Source organism: Hyaena hyaena, unplaced genomic scaffold (genome assembly GCF_003009895.1).
Source record: "Hyaena hyaena isolate Hyena2069 unplaced genomic scaffold, ASM300989v1 scaffold_573, whole genome shotgun sequence".
Taxonomy (NCBI): domain Eukaryota; kingdom Metazoa; phylum Chordata; class Mammalia; order Carnivora; family Hyaenidae; genus Hyaena; species Hyaena hyaena.
The window spans coordinates 80,153-100,029 of NW_024081211.1; the positions used below are offsets into that span (position 1 = coordinate 80,153).

Consider the following 19,877-nt stretch of genomic DNA (forward strand, 5'->3'; position numbering starts at 1 on the left):
ATAGGAAAAAAGAATATTAGGTAAAAAGATATTGTATTCATGTTGACAGAAACATGTAGGCGTGAGATACACTGTACTTACTAATAATTTTGTAAGTTGGGCTTGCCGTTCTTTGACCTCCAGAAGACCAATTCTCTTACATGTTTCTAAGATGTCTTAGAAACACAGTACCTGTCACACATGCTCTCATTTGCTGCATATCTGGCTTCCCTGCTGGACTGAGAGCTCCAAGGAGCAGGGACCATGTGTGTTCTCACTACTGGGTCCCCTGTGCTCAGCACACAGTAGGCACACAGTATATGTTGACTGATTGTCATTGCATATGCTAACTCTTTGAGCACTTTTAGGACTGGGTCACAAGTATGGTTAAGTAATCATAGCATAAAACCATGTGGAAAAGGCAGTATAAATACACATAAAACAATAGTATTAAAGAAAACTGTATATATATATATATATATATATGGAGCAAAAGGCTGGAAATAAATATTACAAAATACTAACAGTGGTTGTCTCTGGGTTATGAGATTATGACTGTTATCATTTCTTTGTTTTCCATTTCTCTTCAAGGAGTTTGTTATTGTATAATCAGGAGACATCAGATTACGTTACCTGATACTTTTATAAATCAGTGAAAATGATGAGCCCACCATGAAAAATGGTTCAATTCTAGTATGTGGAAGGGCACTTTAATCAAGACAAGAAAGGGGGCGCCTGGGTGGCTCAGTCAGTTAAGCATCCGACTTCAGCTCAGGTCATGATCTCACGGTTTGTCGGTTCGAGCCCCGCGTCGGGTTCTGTGCTGACAGCTAGCTCAGAGCCCGGAGCCTGCTTTGGATTCTGTATCTCCCTCTCTCTCTGACCCTCCCCTGCTCACGCTGTCTCTGTCTCTCAGAAATAAATAAAACATTAAAAAAAAAAAGACAAGAAAGTTGCAAAGTCATTGGCCATCTCTAAGCCTACTTTTATTTTTAGTTTCATCAAAATCAGGTCAAATATTTATCTAATATTAATTTTAAAATGCCATTTAGGGGCACCTGGGTAGCTCAGTCGATTAAGCGTCTGACTTTGGCTCAGCTCATGATCTCACAGTTTGTGGGTTCGAGCCCTGCGTCAGGCAATGTGCTGACAGCTAGCTCAGAGCCTGGAGACTGTCTTTGGATTCTGTGTCTCCCTCTTCTCTGACCCTCCCCTGCTTGCGCTGTCTCTCTCTGACTCTCAAAAATAAATAAAAAACATAAGAAAAAATTTTTTAAGTGCCATTTAGAGCTATTGTGGTGTGACTGTTATGTCATACATGTATTTCATTTTGCTAATTTACCTTTTGTGCATTTAACGTGTTAAGATTAAAAACCTCAGAGAATTTGGTTTTCCCTTATTTTAGTGTTTTAAAAGAGTCCATGGGCTATAAAAGTTAACTCTAACTTGTCAATATCTATCTGCCTCCTCTTACGTTTTCCTTGAAACGAAAAAGAGAATTCATTTTATTCCTCAAGTAGCCCTGGATGGAGTTGAATCCTTGGATTAGGTGACAAATCGTTAAGAGACCCGGGAGAATCGATAAATCCATGCCATTTGTGTTTGTCTAGCGTGTTTCCCTAGGATAATTACACAGGGATGGATCAGAATTAGGTTGCAGCAGGGACTGGGGAAAAAAAATCTCCCGGCATTCCTTCCCGCAGAAGCGTCAGCCGTGGCAGTGAGTGTTGCTGCCGCTTTAACTGACATGTCTTAAATTCTGCCCTGGGAAGCTGTGGGATGCTGTCCGCTGCCTCCTCGGCAACTTCCTTTCTTATGACTGTTAATTGAGAGTCTCACTGGAGACCAAGAAATAAAAGAGAAACAGGATTTTTGTTGGCCTTTAAATTGAGGAGTGTCTCTTCTTTTTGTTTGCCTTAAAAAAAAAAACCTGGTAGAAGAGGGAAAGGCATCTCCACAGTGGGGCTAGACTCATTCCTCCAAAGTTACAGCTGCTCTAAATCTGTGAGTATGTTGCATTTTTAAAGCTGTTCCCGGGGGTACGATTGCAATGTTCTGTTTCAATCTGTGAGGATTCAATTTAAGGAAAGCCACGAACATTTAAAAAAACTAGTTAAATTTCACTGGAGATCTGCAATTTTGGTTAGTTGACATTGTCTTTATTAAAGCGTCGTGTCCAGCCTGCCAGGACTCTCCCCCTACCCTCCTTTTTTTGGGGCTTCCTGAGGGTGAGCGCTGAGGTGGGAGGAAGTGGTGAATCTTGCCGCCGCAGAGGAGGTGGTCTTCCCGGGATGCTGTGGCTGGCTTGCTGCTGCAGCAAGGTGTGCATGGGGCTGCAGAACAATGGAAGGACCATGACGGCTCACTGCGTTTGTCTTACAGCCTTTGCTGGCTTCATGATGGAGTTTTGTTTTGTTAGGGTGATTAAACCTTAAGGAAAGATTAAATACGCCAGCAGGCTCTCAGGAAAGCGTGGGTTGATAGTCATAGACTTTACCTCTCACTGCGAAGCACTGCGTTGGCTTCTCCCTGTCTCTCTGTAGCAGATTGCAGGGAATGGGAGTTACCAAGAAGTGACCTCTGCGTGACCACCCCTTTTCTAATTGTGCATTAGAATCGGTGCCATTTTTTCCCTGATGACGTAGATTCTTTAGCCTAAACATCTGTCCTTAGTCATTGTGTCCCACTTTCCGAAACCCTTTGGAATTTACTGGAGGCTAGAGCCGTGTCCTTGCAGAATTATTACTGAATCCGTTTTGAACATTTTGTGAAGGTAGAGCTTGAGCTTTGGTTCCCATAAAAACTCCCATATGTTCTTGATTTGTCTTTGTTGAGTGAAAGGTCTTATTATTTCAGGGATTCATATCATTTGGTTACTGAACTCATTCCTTTACCTTAAAATCAGATTAGCCAAAACAATACCTAAAAGTTGATTTCTTCAGAGATCAGTAGTCAAAATACTTTTAAACACCAACTGGTAACAGTGATCTTTGTAGATGTAGAATATATTTGAGTTAGGGTGGCATAGTATATGAGCTTTGTGGGTATTGGTATTTTGATTGATTTCCTGCAGTGTAAAATAGATCAAGGATTTTGAAAAAGAAACTCTACCACCCAGAGATCAAACATCTGCTGTTTTTAAACATTTTGTTATACCTAAATATAGCAACTTTGAATTTAATTAGAAAGCATTCCTAAAAACAGAAAATTCTACCTTATCTAGATTTGTAAAGAACTTGCTTGCATGCCTGCATGCATTTGTTCATTCATTCATTCATTCATTCATTCAACAAACACTTAAATTTGTTGCAAAGTTCTTGCCAGGCTCTGGGGATATGATGGTGAACAAGATATTCTATTTGCCCTCATGGAGAACATGCTTTTAGCAGGTGAGGGGAGCATTAAAAAACTACCTTATTATTTCATTACAGCTGTGGTAATATTCACCTTATAGATAGTTTGTGGCCAGACATATATAGGACATGCGAATATTTGCAACTAATTCTGCCCCAATTCTTCTGAAGCCACATATCCTTGGTGGACTTGAGCTGAAAAATAATTAGCTCAACAGGCATATGCTAGGCACTGTGTAAGTGACAGTTTCAGATCAGTAAATAAGAAAGATCCCTGCTTTGGAGGAGCTCACAGTCAATGTAGTGGGAGGGAAAGGGGAATGGCTTATGTGAGTACACCTTAGTATGTTATTGATTCACTAATTCAAAACTATTTATTGAATGTCTGATGTGATGTTGGGCATTGTCACAGGAACCGCACTGGGCACAGGTATGGAGTAGAGAGTATGGAAGAGAAGCCCTCCTCTCTGGGAACTTTGAAGGGCTGTAGAGGAGAAATGGAAGGGTGCTGTGAGAACACACAGGAGGGGGTGGGGAAGGGCCTCCCTATCCCTCACTGAGCCTCTGCAGTGGGCCAGCTGCAAGCTGGTACTCCCTGTACATTCCCTTCCATCCTATAAACTACGTAACTATTTCTTCTGTAACAGACATGTGATCCAAGGTTCAGAGAGGTTAAATAATTCACTTGAGGTCACACAGGAAGTAAGTGGAGGAATTAGAACTTGATTTCAAATCTCTCCCCCTTCTAAAGGTCTCCAAACCTGGCTGCTCACCAGTTACCTGAGTTCTAGAGGGAGAAGGATGTTTACTCCAGGTTTCCCTGGTGACTGTGGGCAACTAGGCTTATGAATCATTCTTCTGTTCCTACTTCAATTTACAGATGGGTTGGGAGTGGGAATGAGGTCACATGAGTTAAAAAGGGCCAGTAACCAGATTTCCTAGCTGGTATTTATTTCATTATTGTATTAGAAGATTCTAAGGAACCAAAAGCAGAATTAAAAGCAAAGAACAGACCAAAACAAATAAAACAATTAATTATTCAAGTAAAACAAACCAGAAATAACAGCAAAAGCTTGAACCTGTAAAGGTGTGTGGCTGGCCTTGGCTTTGAAGAAGAATCCCCAACAGACCTGACCTGCCTTCCCTGACAGTCCTGGTCTCCCTGTGCTGCCTGGTGGCTACTTGTGAGTGAACTAGTTAGGATTTTTTTTTTTAACAGAAAAAATATCATGGCTTATTAATATTCTTCCAGGCACTTAGAGTTTGTTGGGGGATACAGATAAGAAACTGTGTCGTTAGTAAAAAAAAACAAAAAAGATAAAAAAGACGAAACTGTCATTGAGATAAAGTAGTGTAAAGAAGGTCATTGGGAGCAAAGATGAGGGGGATCTAACCTAAGCTGGGGTGATGGGCAGGGGTGTGGACAGAGGCTGGCCGGGTAGGGCTTTCTGAAAGAGGCCGTGTCTGAACTGAGGCAGATGCTGGTAAATACTGGGTATGATCGACTGGGTGTAGCAGGAAGGCTTATTAAGTACAAAGGCCCTGAGATTTGAGAGACCATCATAGGAGAGGCAAAACTTTCCCTTAGTTTTATCGCCTGGGCCCTGCATATTAAATGGACAAAAGACAGACTAGCAAGAGAGAAAAAAGTTTAATTGTGTACACATGTGGGAATTAACACACACACACACACACACACACACACACACACAATGTGCCTTAAGGAGGTGGTTAGGATTTGGGATGTACGTGTATTATCTTAACAAAGGATGATAAAGAGTGGAGAAGAAGCTAGACAAAAGGGGTTTTAGGGCTCAAGAAGAGGCTTAAAGTGTAGGGAGGTGACTGGGAAATGTATGGTAAATGAGGATTGTTTAGTGAGGTCTTTTATGCAGATAAGAGTCCTCTCAGGTGGTAAGATTCATTTCCAAAGTAATTCTCTTCCTGATAAAAGAGAGGGTAACACCTTTACTAGGAAAATTCTGCCCTGCTTTCAGAACAAAACGGGGAGGGTGAGAGCTAGTTGACTTCAGCTCAAAACAATCTTTATGTCAAAGTGACGTATTTTGGGGTGACATACTCTTATCCCCTTCACGATGATCTCTTTGTGTTTATCAAGAAGCTTGGGAGTCCTGCCTTTCTAGTGAGGATAGGCTGGTCAGAGACAAGACAGATGCTGAAGGTATCTTGCCAAGGACCTGTGACAAGGGCAGTGGCAAACCATGAAAGCGTTTTCATCGTAAGGACTGCATGGATTGTGTTTGGATTGGATCACCTGGGCACAGTATGAGGCTGGGGTGGGAGGGTCAGGAGAGTGTGCCTCAGTCCCATGATAGGATACCTTTCTCCTGGTTCCAACATTCTGTCCAAAGTTAATAATTTAGGGCTTAATAGGCTTTTATGGTTTAGGCTGAGAATTTGAAACTCTGTGTGTGTGTGTGTGTACATATTCATGCATGCACATATATATACATACACAGATAGATACATATCAATCATTATATAGAAAATATGATTTCCAACCCAGTGACTTATAAGCAAACTTATAGGAAATCCCCACTTAACCCACTTACAACTTGCATAGTGTTTAATTTCCCCCCCACTTTTTATTTTTATTTTTTTTTTGCATCAGACTTCTTATTTGACTAGCAGAAAGCTTGAGGCCTGTCATGAGGTAGAGCATTTTGAGAACCAAGTGGTTTCCTGAACGTTTTTGCTCTGTAATCCATTAAGATATCTTGGTGGAGAAGAGATGAATTAGACTCCTCTAAAAATGTCCTGTTTTCAGGGGCACCTGGGTGGCTCCAATTGGTTAAATGTCCAACTCTTGGTTTTGGCTCAGGTCATAATCTCATGTTGACAAATTGGAGCTCTGCATTGGGTTCTGTCCTGACAGTGCAGAGCATGCTTGGGATTCTCTGTCTCTCTCTGACCTTTCCTGTCCGTGCTCTCTCTCTTTCTCTCTCTCTCTCTGTAAATAAACAAATAAACTTTAAAAAAATGTCCTGTTTCAGTCCTAGTATCCATGGCAAGTATGTCTTTGTATATTCAATGAAAACTGTGCTAATTGGTCAGTCTCATTTTATAGAAGAGGAAGATGAGGGTACCCCTGGAACCCTTGTATTGTATCCCTTAGCCACAGGGTTGATTTGGGGGTAGGCAGCCCTCTCCTTGTCGTTTTTTATTTTTTTGTTTCTGTCTTAAAGCCACAGTGCATTCCTGGATGCAGGTGTCATGAAAAATCACTGATTGGTTTTTTTGTGTGCCTTATGCCCAGAGGTCTGCCTAACGTTTTACACTTGCTTTCCACTTTTTAACACCACATTTATACTTATGTCTCTGGTTCATTTTGGAAAAGACAGACTGCATATATGGGCAGATTATGTGAACATGAGTTTGATATGAATTTCAGGCACGGTTTACTTTTCTTTTGATATTTCATCAGTCCACAGGTGTGGAAAGCCTTTAGTGACCATTCAAGTAGTATGAACGGATTTCTTTGGTAATCGTTTTGTATTCGTGTTGGGTTATAGAATATCATATTTCAGATCCTTATAGGTGACTGTATTTTAGAAGGCAAAGAAATATGGGAACAAGACTCAAATTTCTCTTGTGCTTTAGGATTATAGTCCTTTTCTTTTTGAGTACTGGGTGGGGCAGAATTTTGAGCTTTTCTGTAATCCAGCAAACTGAGCCTTAAGGTACAGCATTTATGTGCCATCACCCCTCCTTAATATTAAGCTAGATGTTTTTGTTTGTTTGTTTTTTAAAGCAATAGCATCCCTGTACGCCAAAACCTATTTGCGTGCCTGCTTAATATCACAGGTTGGATATATACAGCACACTATGAAAAGAGCCACACATTAAAGACCTAAAGAAAGTTAAACTTTATTTATTTTTTAAATGTTTGTTGATTTATCTTGAGAGAGAGAGAGCATACATGCAAGCAGGGAAGGGGCAAAGAGAGAGGAAGAGAAAGAATCCAAGCAGGTTCTGTGCTCTCAGTAGAAGGCCCGGCGTAGGGCTCCATCTCACAAATCTCACGATCACTACCTGAGCCAAAACCAAGAGTCAGACACTTAACCACCTGAGCCACCCAGGTGCCCCAGAAAATTAAATTAAAAAAATTTTTTTAAATGTTTTATTTATTTCTAGGAGAGAGAGAGAGACAGCGTGAGCAGGGGAGGGTCAGAGAGAGAGGGAGTCACAGACTCTGAAACAGCCTCCAGGCTCTGAGCTGGCAGTCAGCACAGAGCCCGACACGGGGCTCGAACCCACGAACCGCGAGATCATGACCCAAGCGAAACTCGGACGCTTAACCGACTAAGCCACCCAGGCGCCCCTAAATTTTAATTACTTGAATATCTGCATGCTTCCCTTCTTGGTTGGTTGTCTTACCTAATATTTCCTGAAAGCTACGTGTTTGTGAATAAAGGACTCCCGAGATAACATATTCATGAGTATTTTCCATGATCTGTACATATGTGATGTAAAATATAAGGTATTGAGACTGTAGTCGGTGCAAGGGTGCTAAATACAAATCCATACAATCAAGTACAATCAATACAAATGTCATTTATTCATCAAAAACTCAGTAAATATCTCTTCTCTAAGACACCGAATTTCTGTACTTAAAAAGCCCATCTCTACCTACCACAGCTAACAGTGAAGTAATAATTGTACTATGATGAGGTTTAAATTCTGACCAAGGAACCAAGAGGAGAGAGACACATTATGTAGCCTGAAAAAAAAAAAAAAAAAAAAAAACTCTTAGGTAACCTTTTTTTCCTCTCTCTCCCTCATGGATTGTGAGGCAAATGAAAGTAAAACTTTTTTTTTTTTTTTAGCATTGCCTATTTTTAAAAAAATGTTTACTTATTTATTTTGAGAGAGAGGCGGGGGTGGGGAGGGACAGAAAGAGAGAATCCCAAGCAGACTCCATGCTGTCAGTGCAGAGCCTGATGCATGGCTCCATCCTATGACCTGAGCTGAAATCCAGAGTCAGACGCTCAACCGACTGAACCACCCAGGTGCCCCTTGAGCATTGCTTTTTAAAAATTTCTCTTTTGCTACTTTTTGTTGTAGTTTGCAGCGTTTTAGAAGAAATGATAAACAGCTCTCCCCTGCCCCATGCAATGTCACACTGAAAGTCTGCCTTTACCCTGCATCTTGGAAATACCTGCGTTCCTGCTTTGAGGGAGAAAATGAAACAGGCAGAGTGTGGCTTAAGTAGCCTCCGCCCCGCGGCTGCAGGAAACACCCAACTGCTGAATGGCAGGAGCCCAGTGGTCTGTCTGATGGGAAGTTCCTGGCCCCAGTCACTTCACTTGCGTCACTGACCTCTTTAACCAGCATCAGCACCACCTTTATGTGGTTTTTCAGCGTAAAATGTGATTTTACAAGATGGACTGCCATTTCCTCCATGTAAGCTCCGTGCAAGGCAGACAGGGCAGGCAGGTACTGTCATCTCTCCTCTGGCTTTTTGTCTGTGCGAGTGCTTCTTTTTGTTTTGTTTTGTTTCTTGCCCCCAGTTTCTCCTTTACCTAACAGAAACCTTCCCGTCTTAAGCACTTCTCGGTGTGCGGTTCAGCTGCAGTAAGTACTTTCACGCCGCCGTGCAACCATCACGGCTGTCCGCCGCCAGAGCTCTTTCGTCCTGTAAAGCGGAAACTCTGTACTTCTTAAACAGGAGCTCCCCGCTGCCCTCCCCAGCCTCTGGCAACCACTTACTGCTTTCTGCAGTTGGTATCCTTTCTCTGTTTTTTTTTTTTTAATGTTTTATTTATTTCTGAGAGAGAGCATGAGCAGGGGAGGGTCAGAGAGAGAGGAAGATACAGAATCCGAAACAGGCTCCAGGCTCTGAGCTGGCTGTCAGCACAGAGCCCGATGCGGGGATTGAACCCATGGACCGTGAGATCATGACCTGAAGTCAGACGCTTAACCGACTGAGCCACCCAGGTGCCCCTCCTTTCTCTGTTTGTTTTTTTTTCTTTTTGCACAGGAGGCCACTCGCATCCATAGGTGGTGAATGCTCCAGTGTGTCACGGCTTGCAGGTGACAGGCACGTCTGGGGCAGAAACCCAGCGTTCTGCATTGTGTCCCAGCATGCTTCTCCTGAGTCACACGACAGGCAGAGCAGTGAGAAAGGGTGACTAATAGATTAGGTACACGCTTTCTGTTAGAAAGAAGAAAACCCTCCAATAAGTTTTTTTTTTTAATTTAAAACTCAGCAAAATGAAAGCATAGCTGTCTAGATCTCTTGCCAATCCAACATTCCATTGTTGTTTGTTTTAAATAATGTGAAGGTTTGCTTAAGGAAAGAATCTGAAAAGATACAGGCTCTGGTTTTCGTTTCCAGCTCTGTCCAATTTGCCTTGTCTATGGGCAAGAAAAACAGCATCTGTTGGGAGCAGTTTCTTTTTTTTTCCTGAAAAAACCCTAAGTGCTGCTGTCCACTTTCTTAGTGAGGGTCTGAGGCATGCTTTATATTTTACATGAAAATGAAATTTTTTTCTTTTCAACTGTTCTCATTTTGCTCTGGAACTCACATCCCCAATGAGGACAAACAAAACAAAACAAAACAGAACAAAACAAAACATTAAGTTGTCAATGAAAGATCACATCATCTGTTCACATTTCAAATAGTCTCTTTTGGAGTGACTCAGATTTGGAGAGGTAAGTGCCCAGTCCAGTAAAAATTTAAACTCTGCATCAGGCCTATATCTTCCTTTTCAAAAATTCCCCCTGCCCCTCCTTCCCAGCAGCACCTGCGTGCAGAGATGTTCTGTGGGGATAGAGCCCTACTCTGGCTATTGTCCTTCAGTTAATAGTCTCATCCGCTTGTTTCTGCATTAACCTCTGGCCTTGCTGTCTCTGCCAAAGCACCTGTGATGGCCGGATCTGTCGGTGTGTCCATGACCCTAAGGGCTTGGCATTCCCCACTGGCATTGGCTGCTCCCCGGGTGCCCGAGGTCCATAGACACCCTCCTTTGACCCCTGTCTTTGCCCTTTGCTCCAGAGTCATCTCTGCCATCTTTTAAAAACATTATTTTGCAATAGTCTCAAACTTCTCAAAAGAGTATGAGAATGATACAGAGAACTTTTATATACCCCTACCCTATTTTTAAATTTTGCCACATTTGTTTCATTCTTCTTTTCCTGTATACACATTATTATATGTTTTTCTGAGTCATTTGGGAGTAGGATGCGGTGGTCTAGAGGAGGTGGTATAGAAGGGGACCTGGAACCTTCCCCACATGAGCAAAGGAGGGAATGTTTGTTCTTTCCTTTTCTCTGCTTTTCTCCAACTCTGCTTTTTCCTCAGTTAAGCTTCTCTGCTTTCTGAACTGGCTTTGCGTCTTTTCTTTCCTTGGCTGCTGGCTCCTGGTTGCATTTCCAGTCGTTGGTCTTTCCAGAACAGTGTGGTTCTCAGGCTAGGTGTGGTTGTTGGGAGCAGATGGGAGTACTGCTCACCTCCACTCGCTTCTTTGTCTCTTTATTCAGGCAGAGTCTCCACTTGTGTGGCAGGTCGGCCTGGCGGACACTCGGCAGACAGCTTGCCGACACGAACACAGCCTTTTAGTTGGACTTTTGATCCAAAGTTAGGCACTCGTAAACAGGATAAAAACAATGTGACTTAGCAACATGGTAGTAAAAAGCTGTAAGTTATTAAAGTCTATATGTTCAGATATCATCTTTGAGATCATGAACTGTATGACTTTATATATCTCACACCTGGTAGAATGCTTGCAGTGTGGTGCTCCTAGATGTTCATGAGTGAAAATTCAATTTTAGTTTACTGAATGTAACCCTTTCATTTAGTGCATTACTTTTTTATTTGTATTTTTTTTTAACTATTTATTTTGTGGGGGGGGAGGCGGAGAGAGAAAAAGAATGAGAATCTCAAACAGGCTCTGTACTATCAGCGCAGAGTCTGATGCAGGGCTTAAGCTCACAAACCATGAGATCATGACCTGAGCTGAAATCAAGAGTTGGACACTTAACTGCCTGAGTCACTTCCCCTGGGATTCCCCCAGTGGATTACAATTTAAATTGTGGTCCATTCCCTGCTACCTTTTCCAGCTTTATTTATTTATTTAGCTTTGCAGAGTTGGTTACCTTTTTTTTAAATCTTAATCCCAGTTTCTGATAAAAATGTAAAATTAGGGTAAAAGGAAGTACCTCTCCAGTGAATCTATCTATTTTAATGGAGGACCTTCACTTTCCATCTTGGCTAGGGGGACACTTGGCATATAGCTTGGTGACATGCCCACAGGCCCTGTGGACTGCATTTTTCAGATCCACCAAGATGGAAATGGGGCTGGTATGGAGAACTCCTGATAGTAACTACTGATTTCCATCTGTGAGATCCCATTCTTTTCAATAAAGGAATAAATCCATTTTCAGTAAGTAGGTAGATACATTAAAAATCAGGTTGAAATCATAAATGTATGTATAAAATAATAAGTTTGAAGACAATTCGGGAATATATTATTACAGGTATTTTAAGTTCAAAACTTTAAAATAGCATTGGAGGGTGCTGTCAATGTAAGAAACTGAAAGGTAAAATTAGAAAAACGGCAACGTTTAAGTACTGACTTTTCAAAGTAGTGAAAATTTGGAAGGGTTCTAAGAGATGTAAAATTACATTAGAAACTCATTGGGTAGTGATGTATTCTAAATTTCTTAGTTGGAAAGGGCTAAAAATAATGTACTCTTCTTATATATTTTTCTGGGGAACTATTGTAAACTATGTGTGATATAAGAGGGATATCAGAGGGTGTTTCCTTCAGTTAATATTTGAATCTCCCGTTCATGAATCTGAACTTAAATTACTCAAAATATATACTTTTTTCCCAATTACTAAGAATAGCTCGTGATCATTTTTGAAAATTTGAAAATACTTGGAAAAGCATGAAGAATATAAAAAAATCACCCATGCTCCAGATAATATGGAAGAAAGTGTAAAGTTCTGATTGAGGAAGTCTTTGCACTAAATCTAAGCATTGATTGTTTAGGGACAAAATATTAGTTTATACGCTTATTAATATCTGATTTATTAGAATAATCATATCCTTTGCTAGTGCTTGCCCTTGGCTTTTTGCAGCTTTTTAGATCTTCCTTTTAAAAGAACAGGACTCAAGTGGAGAGAGAATGTTGACATTCCTTTGCCTTGATTCTGTAGCACCAGTGACAGGTCTGGGGTTGAGGTTGACAGTACAGTATATTTGGGGGACCCTTTGATTTCTGGACTGTTCTTTACTACCAGAAGCAGCCCCACCTCCCTTCTTCTTTGATCTCTAGCTATGAGAATGGCTATCTGAAAGGAATCCTCCACTGGGCAGAATTTGGTCTGGTGAGCACTTTTCTTTAGGAAGAAACACAAGCTGATCATAATGTCCAAAATATTAAGCTGTAGATTTCCTGGAAACCTGGTGGTGATGTCTGCTGGAGTTTTGTGTTTACGACTCCAGTGGACACCGTCCAGACTGTGGATAATATAAATGGTACCTCCCAGAGAGTAACACTTGGCCTGTTTGCTTTCCTTCCTTTTCTCCCTCAAAGAGAGATTTTAACTTTGAGGAAAAAGCTTAAAGGACACGAAGTGCCTTTTCATTAATTTTTGAAAATTTTATTTCTTTTTTTCCTTCTTCTTAAAATGGGCTATCTTTCTGCTTCAGATTCTGTATCTCCCTCTTTCTCTGACCCTCCCCTGCTCATGCTGTCTCTCTCTCCCTCAGAAATAAATTTAAAAATTTTTTAAAAAAAGAAGAGTCAGAACAGACTCTTGTTTAAAATGGGCTGTCTTACTCTCCACAATAGCTAAAACATGGAAAGAGCCTAAGTGTCCATCAACAGATGAATGGATCAAGAAGATGTGGTTTATCTATACCATGGAATACTACATGGCAATGAGAAACAATGAAATCTGGCCATGTGTAGCAACATGGATGGACCTTGAGGGTGTTATGCTGAGCGAAATAAGTCAGGCAGAGAAGGACAAATATCATATGTTTGCACGTATAGGAGGATTAGGAGGAACTTGACGGAGGAACAAGCGGGAGAAGAAGGGCGGAAATGGTGGGGGAAAGGGAGAGAGGCAAACCATGAGAGACTCTTGAATGCTGACAAAAACTGAGGACTGATGGATGTGGGGGGGAGGGGGGGGATGGGCATGGAGGAGGGCACTTTGGGGATGAGCACTGAGTGTTATGTAGAAACTAATTTGACAATAAACTATTTGTAAAAAAAATTTAAAAAAAATAAATAAAATAAAATGGGCTGTCTTTTATTTCATTGTTCAGGAACATAGCACATTGTGTTGGATTTACTGGGGGAAATTAAGTTTGAATTGATTCTGCAAATTATGATGTGAATGAGAGTAAAAAGTATAAAAAAAATCTGTAAGCATTTCATTTGAAAATAGTTTTACCTAGTGATTAAAAATTAGAGCACTGTGAAACTCAATAATAAAAGGACAAATAGCCCCTTTAAAAAATGGCCAAACCTGAATAGACGTTTCTCCAAAGAAGATATACAAATGGCCGTTAAGTACCTAAACAGATGCTCAACATCCTTAGTCATTAGGTAAATGCAAGTCAGAACCACAATGAGATAATATCACACCCCCTAAGAGAGACAATAATAAGTGTTGGACAAGGTGTGGAGAAATTGGAATTTCCTCCATTGCTGGTAAGAATGTAAAATCGCATAGTCACTTAGAAAAATGGTCTGACAGCTCTTCAAAATGTCCAACATAAATTTACAATAAGACTCAGCAGTTATCTTCCTAGGTATATACTCAAGAGAAAGGAAATGTATGTCTACATAAGAACTTGGTCATGCATTTTAATAACAGCATTATTCAAAATACCCCCAAAATGAAAATAACACATATATCCATCAACTAATGAAACAGTAAACAAAATGTATTATATCCATACACTGCAATATTATTTGGCAATAAAAAGGAATGACATACTGATAAATCAACATGTATCTTGAAGACTTTATGCCAAGTGGAAAAGGCAGTCTTGAAAGACCACATATTGTATAATTTCATCAATATGAAATGTCCAGACCAGGAAACACCTGTACGTTCTGAAAGCAGACAAGTGATTGCCTAAAACAAAAGGTGGAGCGGGAAATGTGGAGTGACAGCTAATGGATGGACAGAGTTTCTTTTGAGTGACAAAATATAGATTGTGGTGATAGTTGCACACCTCTAAGAACATAATAGAAGCCATTGATTGTACTCGTTAAATGGGAGAATTGTATGATCTGTGAATTTATATCTCAATAAAGCTGTTTAAAAACTTAAAAATGGAGTAATAAAATCAGGGCAAGAGAAGAACGAATGCTCCAACATATTAACCCCTGTGATTGAAACATGATGCGTTGTCTTTCTTAGCCTCTACCAACCCAATAACAGTATTTTTCACTAGCTAAAAATACATTTCTTTAAACTTCTGAACATAGTATCTTGCACAGGAGTAAAAGAGACAAGTCATTCTATTTGGTTAAATTGTTTTTTTAATCTTTCTTATTTTTTTAAGTAATGCAACGTGGGTCTTGAACTCACGACCTTGGTATTAAGAGTTGCATATTCTACTGATTGAGCCAGCCAGGTGCCCCTTGGTGAAATTTTTAATCATTGTGCTTACTTTGGTGGGACAGGTTCTAAAACTGAAGCAATCCAAGGAGCATTTTGCAAGGAGGATATTAGAACCTCAGAGCAGTGTTCCATATGATAGAAACCTTTAGTGAAGGAAATAAGATCAGACCTGAATAAATGTAGGAAGGATGGGGAAAATGTAGTATTGTGGAGATAGTGTTAAAAAAAACACACACAAAATTCAACCCAGTAAATTTGAAGGTCTAATTGGCTTTATCAGAGATTCATGAATTGGACAGCATCCCATCTAGCAAGTAGAGGAGTTGTAAAAAGGTTTTTATAGGAAGAAGGTGGGGCAAGAAAGTTATTAGCAAAGAAAAGGATTGTTGCAGGTGAGGTTTCTTTGCCTTAGGAGGAAGAGCAGCAGGTCTTATCATGCAGATGACCTCATCTTCTTTTGGAGGATGGAGAGTGCCCTTCTGGCCACTCATTGCAGACTCATCGGCCTCAGATGGGAAAATTCCTGACCGACTGCTTAAGATGACTTCTCTGGGGGAGGCTGAAACTAGAATTGGATTAGTTATTAAACCCCAGTTGGGGATTCAGCCTAAGTGACGCCATTTTGGGCCCATGAGTTTCCTTTTAACAGCGTCAAAGATTTATTTATCAATGAGGAAATCAGCACGATGGTAAAACTGGTTCCAGGAGCATTTGGGTAACTGAAGAATGTTGTAATAAGATTTTTTATATGTAAAACTTGTTAATCTCCTGCCACACAGTAAAACTATAACCTTACTGAATAATCACCAGACCAAAAAATCTACAAATTAGCATATTATTTTATATAATATGAACCTTAAATTGGTAGTAAATAACAAATCAAGCAAAGGTATATACACCTTACAGAATGACACACTCCTGGGATGCCTGGGTGGCTCAGTCACGTGTGGTTGAGCCTCTGACTCTTGATTTCTGCGTAGGTCATGATCTCATGGTTTGTGAGAATGAGCCCCGCGTAGGGATCTGCGCTGATAGTGCGGAGCCTGCTTGGGATTCTCTCTCCCTCTATCTCTGCCTATCTCCCCTTTAAAATAAATAAACATTTAAAAATAAAAAAAAAGAAATATTCCTTGGTGGGTCTGTTAGTTTTCCAAGATGACACTGAAAGGACATGTGCTCTTCCTTTTGTGTTATTTCCAAGCTCAGGAGTAGCTGAAGGATGTTATTCATTGGTGTGGGGATAATTGCCTATCCATGTGGGAAACTCTCACCGTATGCAAAAGATTCCAGATATATGCTGTTATGCCCAGATCGCGATCTCCCCCAATCCCAAGACCACCAAGGAGTCCAAGTCACGTATGCAAAGGCAAAGGGCTTTATTACAGGCTTAAGCTCGGGCTCCCAGACCTCACCAATGCAATGGATCCATGCTGAGAGCCCCGAACAAGGGCAGAGTAGGGTTTTTATGGGGTTTGAGACGGGGGAGTTACAGAAGTTGTGACATGGGAACAGTGATCCAATCATAGTTATACAACATCATTGACAGCGGGTTTGACCATACACATTGTCTAGAGTATTCGTTACTTTTGGCGGGATCCAATTACACCATTTAGAGTACCTTTAAATTTAACCAATCACAGAGCAAGCCTAGGGTCTTGTTCGGCGACTAACGGGTTAACTTTAACATTAGGTAACAGGGTCCTATCTATAGTTTCTATCTCCAGGCCTCTCCCTTAATAATGTGGAGGGTGGTCGCTGGTCTTTCCTGACTGGGTGTTGCAAGGGTGGTTTCTCCTGCCTTGGGCAACGTGTCTCTGCCTGATAGTTTCGGGAAAGCTGAAACTTAGGCCTTCTAGTTTAGAGGGGAAACTTAAAGTCTGTCATGGAGTCAGTTTGGTTTAGACGTTTAGACTTGTGGCCTTACAATGCCTGTCATTTTCTCTCTGTATTTGAAACATTTATCATAAAAAAATAAGAAAATAGGTTCTCGATTGAATATGATGTAGTCTGAGTGTTTTAGGTCTACACCAAAATACACCATTGAGTAAAAAAATCAGTTTGTACCCTGATATACTTACTGAGATATTAATACAAATTTTAATACTGTAGAATTTCTGGGACTTCATGGACATGTATACAAAAACGTAAAGGACTAGAAGGATCTAATCTATACTTTTATACCTTTGAAGATGTGAATAAAATCTAACATTATTCATAATTATTAAGTTCTGCTAAATTCAAGTCTATTGTGTCTGGTAAAGGCACTGTAATTGTAACTTTGAAACATGAAGCATTTACCTGGCATAGCAGACTTGAATTAGGACAACTTAATAACATTTACATATACGGCATGTCAAATCACCATACCATATATGTGAAATGTGGAAAAAGATACAGTCTTTTAAAATTTATCTTGGGAAAAATGCCAAAGATTAAGAAAAAATACACAGCACTCTCTTGTACTCTATAGTCAAATTATAAATAGATTTAAAAATTCAATATTAAAAGGTAATAGCACTGGTAAAATTATGGCATATAATGTTTTTGGAGGGAAGGTTGTTTCTAAATATGGATAGATGACCTTTTGAATACATCTTTTTCCTTTTTGCTGCTAAGCAGGGGTAGCTGTCCCTGCCCTAGAGTCTGGTTTATGTAAGTGCTCAGTGCTTCCTCTATTCTGGTAAAATAGTCTTGTGATGGAAAATACCCTGCCTAAACTACATTTCTTCCTAGGTATGGGGTTTTCGTTTCTCCCAACACCCACACCCAACCACCTTTGTGAGAAAAACCTTGATTTTCCCCTAACCTGATGTATAAAATTTCAGGAACTTGATATATTCAAGACAAGATGAATGTTGAATATAAAATATTATAGGGTATTGGGAAGTCCGACAGGTGGTTTATAATCAAACTCCACTTAACTGAGGGCATTGCACATCTTAGAATTAAACCAAAAACAAAAAATCTTCCCCAAAAGGAAAGTCAATAACCCTTTTCTCCCTAGGCTTGTGTACAGTTAAGACAAATGGAAGCCGGGGGTTGGTGATTCTATTACAATACTGGGCGGGGCCTATTCTTAAACTGAGAAGAAATTTCCTTTTCTAGCGTGGCCCCGCCTCCACGTGCCTGTGGAGGGAGGCCGGGGTCAGTGAGATGGCCTCCGACCTGCAAACCAGATCAGTCTCCTCCTCCAGTGTGTAACTGTAGGTGTATATAGTCTGTGGTGTATATATAATGAGGAATGAAGCCGTTTTTAAGAAGAAGGTATCTTTCAAAATACATGCTCTTTAACTCAAGAATTTATCTTAAGAAAACAATCAGGCAAGCGAGTAAAGAGCTCATTACAATATTGTTTGCAATTGTAAAACATCAGGAGCAACTTACATGCCCCCCAAATGAGGGGCAGGTAACAAATTATGTTACAGTAACTCTGAGGAAAGATTCAGGATAAATTTAACATAATGAAGGGAACTAGAATATGTCACCCTAAAATATGCCTCTTTGACTTACAAATCATTTTGAGCTAAAGGCAATCAAGAAGGAGCAAACTCTGGAACAGCTCTTTCTTTTCTGCCTAAGGGCTGGAAGTAAACTCTCCTTTTACTAGAGAAAGACGTTTGTATCAGCTTGGAGAATCTGCAAGCCTGTTACAGTGACCCTGATCTTCCTAGTGACTTCATCATTTTCTACCCCTACCCCAGGCCCTTTGTATTGCCAGTTCTTCCCAAATACACAAGCTTCCTGCTCCCGTGCTCTGTGCGGATCTTCATTCTCTTGTCAAGACTCTCATGGACTTCATGGATAAATGCAACAAAATGTACATGCTTTCCTCCTGAGAATCTGTCTTTGTTTTATTTTCACGCCCAGCCCGGGACTCTAAGAGGCTCAAAGAAAAGTTTTTCCTTCCTTTCAATAATATTCCATTTTAATAAAATACAAAAATACATGTATAGATTTACTTGGGAAGAGGTCTGGAAGGATATTTATGTATAGGATACAACGTTGTCTTTGGGCGGAGAGCTTTGGTGGGGGCTGACTTCAGTTAATGTTTTTGTGTGCAGCAGAAGAAAAATAAGTTTATGTTATTAGTGCTGTGTTTCCGAAACGTCCACCATGTAACAGTAGATTTTTGTTCCCTGATTTTCAAAACCGATTAGAAATGGAGGTGAGATGTACTAGATAATGGGAGGGCTTATGTTGTATACTTGAATTTATGTGACCTTTTCCTGTAAGACAAATAAAAACCTCATTCTGCTTTGTTTTATTAATAGGTTTTCTCGCACAGATATGGCAGCGGGCAGCCAACCTTTTGCATCACTTGACACAAAACAGGGGGCCGGCCGGCCCGGATCGGCTAACGTGAGCAGGTCAGTCGGTCAGTGGGCGCAGGTAGGGACGTTGGGGGTTGGGGGAGGGGGAAGGAGGCGGAGCGGAGTCACTGTAAATTGTAACGTTGATGTTAGAGCAGAGCTTTGCGTTTTACTGACTGGTGTCCATTTCACACACCAGGGGAGGAGAGAGGGAGCTGCTAAGGGCCTCTGAATGGGCGACCCTCTTACATCAAAAGGAACAAAACTAAATTACATTTGAGGCAGAGCTTCCTTTTGGGTCTTTTTTATCTTAAAAATTTATAAATCATTAATTTCACATATTAAATAAGATAACCACATTGCCATGCAATGGAGAAAATGGAAGAAAGGAGAAATACCTACCATAAATATGACCTCATAAACATGTTATTTTGCTGTATATCATTCTAGTCTTTTTCCTGAGCATATGCTTCTTTATATTTTCTTTTATGTCTCATGTTTACTTATCTCTGAGAGAGAGAGAGAGAGAGAGAGAGAGAGAGAACATGTGTGAATGCACACAAGTAGGGAGAGGCAGAGAGAGAGAATCCCAAGCAGGTTCCCTGCTGTCAGCACAAGCCC

At 40.5% G+C, this 19,877-nt stretch overlaps 1 protein-coding gene across 4 annotated transcripts in view; it reads left to right on the forward strand.

Annotated features, from left to right (window-relative positions):
- TTC39B (tetratricopeptide repeat domain 39B) overlaps nt 1-19,877 on the forward strand; it is a 123,415-nt gene that overhangs the window by 47,513 nt on the left and 56,025 nt on the right. For 2 of the 4 annotated variants that reach the window (XM_039256588.1, XM_039256590.1), the window contains one exon: nt 19,218-19,313. In XM_039256588.1, coding sequence (XP_039112519.1) covers nt 19,218-19,313 — 96 coding nt within the window. Of the gene's footprint in view, nt 1-8,768; nt 8,790-19,217; nt 19,336-19,877 lie in introns of those variants that run through there. The other 2 variants (XM_039256591.1, XM_039256592.1) reach the window with 2 other exon arrangements.